This window comes from Plasmodium malariae (genome assembly GCF_900090045.1).
Source record: "Plasmodium malariae genome assembly, chromosome: 11".
Taxonomy (NCBI): domain Eukaryota; phylum Apicomplexa; class Aconoidasida; order Haemosporida; family Plasmodiidae; genus Plasmodium; species Plasmodium malariae.
In genome coordinates, this window is record NC_041785.1 from 252,581 (window position 1) to 259,173 (window position 6,593).

Consider the following 6,593-nt stretch of genomic DNA (forward strand, 5'->3'; position numbering starts at 1 on the left):
CTAACCTTAATTTAATATTTTGTTCACAATATATTTTCAAAAACAAATATGTAAAATTTCCTTTTTTTATATTTAAGTAATGTTTACAAAGCAGATTTATATTTAACAATTACGTAATTTAATAAAGTGATTTATATGCTTTGATTACTTCATTTAATTATAATGCTTTATGAAAACTAAATTGATAATGTGCTGTTCATAGATCATTCTTAAAACTTAAATTATTATAGTACATATTTAAATTTTATTTCTAAACTATTTAAAAAAAAACGAAAGAACCAATAACTATATCCATAAACAAAAGAAATTTTAAAATATATGTATCCTTTAATAATTTTTTTTTTATAAAGTTTATAAGTTAACTTTTATTTTAATTAAACTTACTCATAAATAAAAAAAAAAAAGGATTTGAATTTTATTAACTGAACAACAGATTTCCATATATAATCTAAAAGTAAAACTTAAAAATTAGATCTTAAAAAATCATCAAATAATGGTAAACTTAAAAAAAAAAAAACATAAAATGCATGACTGTTAAATATATTAATTGCTTCATTCCATAATTAAAGTTGTAGTAATTCAAATTTAATATATTAAATTAAATGAATATTTATTTATTGTAATATTTATTTACTTAAAACTTGTAAAATATAATTTTCTATATAAAAGAAATTATATAGCGAATATTAAGAAATATCAATTTCGAATTTTAATGAAGCACAAGATATTTTTATATATGTATATATATTTTAACCCAGAGTATTATATGACATTATATAAAAACACCATAAGATGAACAACAATATAAAAAAAAAACTATTATAGATATTTATTACATAAATAAAATTTTTGTTTCTTACACTTGTGCATCAATTTATATTTATATATAATCTAGATTGAATAATAATATTTTTATTTATATAAGAGATTAGTTTAAGCATATAATTTTCTTAATCACAAAGAATATTTTCAATAGATAAATGAAAAAATCTTTTTCTTAAAGATATGTATTCATTATAACTAAGATTTAAGTTCATTTTTATTTACTTCAATTACATATTTTAAGAATTTTACGAGAATAAAAATAACCATTGAAACACTTAATATAGATGTTGATAATGCAATGAACTTTGCATTTTCACGTAGATAATATAAAAAATTGTCTGTTCCATTAAGTGGAATAAGATCCTTCCAAGTTTGGGAGAAAAATTGATCTAAAATATATATTACAGATGCTGTTAAAAAAAGTATTACTGGTAGAACAAATATCAAAGCTGTACTTATAAATACAGAACGTTTTAAACTTTTTTTCTGAGAAGGATCTCTACTTTTCCTATATTTATATATAATACAAAATACCCTATATAATAGTTTTTCAAAAAAAGTATATATTGTTGTATATGGTTTACATATAACAGACGTACATTTTTTAACTAATGATTTGGCTGCAAATTTTGAATTATATTTTTTTTTAGATACGCTTCTTCCACTGCAATCTGATTCAGCAGAGTATTTTTTATTTTTTAAATAATCATTTTTGTTTAGATGTAATTTATGTTTGTATCCCAACTTGATTGTTTTATTCTTATCTTCTGATAATATTCTATTATTTCTTGAATTTAATATGATACATTCACAGTTTCTATCGTATAAATATTCATCAGAATTACACTACAAAGAAAAAAAAAATATTCATGTTGTGTATAATATGAGATATTAATTTACAATTAAAAAAAATTTTCTTTTAAATATATATAATATCAAATAAAAAAAATATAAAGCAAATTATCTGGCATGTAAATGTGGTACCAAATTATAAATATAAGAGTAGATGAAATTAAAAATGATAAATATTGTAGTTTTAACTAAAATAAAATATTTAATATTCCCTTTCATTTTGTCAATATTTAATATTATAATGTATTTATTTATAAAAAAAAATAGGTCGTATATTGGGGAAATAGAGATGAAAAATAATCTTCTTTCATCTGTTATTTTATTTTTTTATATTACTTTTTCTTACATAGTATTAAATTGTTTAAGCAAAACACAAATATAAATAATATAACAGAAAATTCAACAATATAAATTCTTTACGAAATATTTAGAAAGAATTTATTTATAAAAAAACTTCAATTAAAATGACTTCGGTAGAGCTAATTTCATTAATAAACCAATAAATATAAATATACATTCTTCTTTTTTATCTAAAGGAAAAAATATAAATTTCTTCTATTAATAATCTTCAAAAAATAAAATAAAATGGCTTCTCTGATTCTTAAAATTTTTGTTTTGCATTTAAAATATAAACAAACTTCTATATAAATGATTACATTAATATACATTAGGAATATAACAATTGAAGTATCTATGTTCTTGTAAATATACATAGTTTCTTGTACTTATTAAAAAACTCTAAATTATTATATATAATTTAATTCGTGTAATATGTTGGAAAAAAAAAGAACTATATATTTTTATTATTGTAAAAATTATAAGGCTGCGCCTTATATATACTTGAATCTATAGTGCGTTTATATAATTTTATTGTAGAATATTTATTGGAAGATTGAATTAACATACTAAATTTTGTATTTAGAAAATAAACTCCAAATTATAGTTTTGTAGTTTTATATCATATTACTATACGTATCACATAATAATTTTTATATAATTTTAAAAAATATATGTTATTTATTATCATTAAAATAGAATGCACAATATTTAATAGTTCATTTAATTATATAATTATTTATTTCCTATTAATGAATTACAAATTTATAAGTTATATGGAAATAGTACATTAAAAAAAATAAGAGAAAAGAAAAATATAAAAGTAAATTTAAGGAAAAATATTTTTACGAATTAGAAAATTAAAAAAAATTTCACCATAATATAATTTTACATTATAAATTTGAAAGAAAAATATTTTCTTTATTCAATTTTAAGGGATAAAATGTAAATAAAACAATATAATAATATTTTAGAATATCTTTGAATTATTAATTTTTACTTTGAATTTTAACAGAGAAAGAACTCCGTATTTATACCTTGTGCTTTATAAATAATTTCTCCCTGGATTCATATATTAAATTATAACTTTTATGAAACAATTTTAAGTTAAGTAACATAGTTTTTTTATTAATATTACCGACAAATGAAGAAAAACTAATATCCCAATATTTTTATTCATCCTCGTTTGTTGCATTTGGCAACTTGAGTTAACTATAAAAATATTATATATTAAATAAATTATTTTAATTATAAATAATTAGTTAGTACTAATATATCAAATTAAATTACTGTTCTAAGAAATAATTAATTGAAAATAAGAAAACGGAATTATAATAATTTTTAATATATTATATAACACATATTACTTTGGAGCATTTCAAAAAATAAGATAATAATTTTTTTATTTCATGCTTTCATATGTATATACATTTATATATACACACCAAAAGAAAGTATTAAATTACTTCAAAAGAATACATTATTATGGGAACAAAAGTACTAAAACACTATAATTGGTATAAAAAATATATATGTATATTTTTATAGTTATGTATAAATGAACGCTATCTAGCTTGTAAAATATTATCATGTATACAAAACAAAAAAAAAATGTTAATGCATAATTTCATCAAGAGAAAAGTAAATCTTGACTATTTACAAAAAAGTATAATTTTTCTGAAAGCCATGTATTCATTATAATTAGTTTTCTATTTCATCTCCTATTTCTATTACATAATTTATAAATTTTACCAGTATATAAATTACCACAGTGATACTTAATATAAATAACGACAATAAAAAAGCTTGGATTCCACATTTTGTCATAAAGTCATGAAAATATTGACTATTTTCCCCCAATACTAGTTTACCTAGCGGAGGACAAACTAACAAAAGTAATGAAAGTACTGTAAAAAAACATATTGACGGTACAGCAAAAGTTAAAACCGCACTCTTACAAGCTGAACATTTTAAACTCTTTTTCTGTATAGAATCTGTACATTTTCTGTATTTATATATAGCAGCAAATCCTCCATAAATTAACTTTTCGAACATATTATCTAATTTAACAAATGGTTTACATAATACGCATATTTTCTTCTTCAATAATTTTGTTGCCTCAACTCTTGAATTACTTTTATTTTTAGATTTAAATTTTTCATAGTATTCTGTTTTACAATTGTTATCATAATTTTCTATTTCACAATTACTTTCTTTATTTCTCATATAGTAATATCCATTTCTACGTAAGTTATGTGCTAATGATACTTTTTTCTTTTTTTTCTTAAATTTAGATAATAATCTATAATTTCTTGCATATAGTGCTATATTCTCAATATTTTTTATATCTAATATTTTATCAAAGTTATACTAAAAATAAAATAAAACATTTTTATTTTTTAAAATGTGATATATTTATCTACGCATACAAACAATTTTTTGTTCTAAATATATATATATATATATATTATTTATATATGTATATATAACACGAATGAGCAAAAAATATAAAGAAAATTTACTTCATTATTATAATTATACCTTATTACAGAAATATGAATACATCCAAATGAAATACATAAATATAATAGTTTTAACTGAAATAAAAAATATCATTTTTACATACATACTAAAATTATTTCGTTTATTATCTTTGAATATGTAAATAATTTCCTATGTATACACAAAATTCAAATAAATATATACTTCCATTTCGTTTGTGACATTATTTTATTTTTTTAAAAAATAATAAATTTTAAAGAAAAAATTAAAAATAGAAAGATTAAATAAGAATAATATAAAAAATATTTTAGCAAACATTTCCATAAATTTATTTTTTAAAAACTAAACATTATTTAAAACAATTTTTGGTAAATAGAATTTTGTTATTATATGTTGAAAATACATTTTAACATCCTATAAGTGTAAAATTAAATTTCTTTTCGAATACATATCAAATCAAATCAAATGAGTTTTTTTTTGCTCGATGATATCTGTGTTATACATTTAGAACAAAAAAATTTACGTAATAAGAATAAAAATATATTATCACTTAATAAGAATATAATTATTAATTTTCTGAAAAACATCCTATTAATAATATAGTTATATATATATATATATATATTTTTTTTTTTAAACATTATTTTTTAATTAAAAAATATAAATTATCATATAGAATATAATTACAAAGGCAGTATAAAAAAGAAAAAATAAAAAAACTAGAAATTTTTTTTTATTGTATAAATTTTGATCGAACATATGATATACGGCTTTAAATATATAAAAAGTTTATATATTCTATTTGTTAAAATTTGAATGTAAAATTTAAATTACATACAAAATTTTTATATCTTAAAAAGTGTAATCCAAATTAATGCTTTTAAATTTTTTCATCATATTAATATAAGTACAATACTATAATTTTTATGTAATATAAAAAGTATTTTTTAGTTATTATAACAAAAAAAGTATTCATTAAACTTAAGAATTCAATTAAGTATATATATGTATATTTTTTTTATTAAAATATTATAAATATAAAACTTCTACTGTAATATTAATATTAAAAAATAAAAATATAAAAACATATTTACTAAAAAACATTTTTAGTAATTAAGTTAATTTTAATTGATATATTAACAAAATATAACATAAAAAAAAATAATTTAGAACATAAATGAATGTATTCGAAAATTTCGAAATGTTAATATATAAAGTATTATACAATAAACCTTATAAAAATAATTGATATACTAATTTTTTTATTGAAAATTTTTAAAGAGTGAAAGAACACTGTATTCTATTTTTATGCGCTAATAAATATTTTCTAGATCAATGTAATAATGTATAACTGTTATGCAACTAATGTAAATAAAATAAATTATATTTTATCGGAATAATGACTACTTAATCAAACATATTTGTACTCCAATATTTTCATTCCTTTCTTTTTGTTTCTCATACACTTAGGCGTTAGTTATATAAATATTATTCATTAAATACATTATTGTAGTTATATAAATAATTAATGTATTCTTATTTATATAATAAAATTACTCTTCTAAAAAATAATTAATTAAATGAAAAAAAAAAATCATTAAATTAAATACATTATATTTACTATCACTATGAGGAAATGATACAAAAATACAATATTTACTCATTTCACCATTTCATAAGTATATGATTAGATATAATATATATATTTATATATATATTTATAAACAGTTTTAGAAATATTCTTGGTTTTAGACGTTTGATGTTACATATTTTGTTTCGGATATTGTATATTTAAATTTTTTTACAAAAATAAAATAGTTCATAATAATAATAATAATATATCTTACATAGAATATCCACTAATACAAGTGAAATATATTTATTTTTTTGATAATAAATTAATATTTTTTAGATTCTCAATTAAATAATTTATCTTGTCACATTTAAAAGTTCCTTTTTCCTAAACCATTTATGAATGATATATTTAATAAAAAAATCAATATCATTTTTAACTAGTTAATTACACATGTTCATCAAAATTAAAATTTTTTGCATAAATAATTTTCACCACTTTCTGT

At 17.7% G+C, this 6,593-nt stretch overlaps 2 protein-coding genes across 2 annotated transcripts; both read right to left on the minus strand.

The window, feature by feature from the left end:
* Positions 1-1,020: 1,020 nt before the first annotated feature.
* On the minus strand, positions 1,021-1,896 carry PmUG01_11014200 (Plasmodium exported protein, unknown function; the record flags this gene model as incomplete). The annotated part of the gene is made up of 2 exons (XM_029005785.1): positions 1,021-1,671; positions 1,810-1,896. The coding sequence occupies 2 exons, from the start codon at positions 1,894-1,896 to the stop codon at positions 1,021-1,023; spliced, it is 738 nt and encodes a 245-aa protein (XP_028862340.1).
* A 1,818-nt stretch (positions 1,897-3,714) lies between these two features.
* PmUG01_11014300 (Plasmodium exported protein, unknown function) lies at positions 3,715-4,641 on the minus strand (the record flags this gene model as incomplete). Its single annotated transcript, XM_029005786.1, has 2 exons — positions 3,715-4,383; positions 4,555-4,641. The coding sequence occupies 2 exons, from the start codon at positions 4,639-4,641 to the stop codon at positions 3,715-3,717; spliced, it is 756 nt and encodes a 251-aa protein (XP_028862341.1).
* Positions 4,642-6,593: the final 1,952 nt, after the last annotated feature.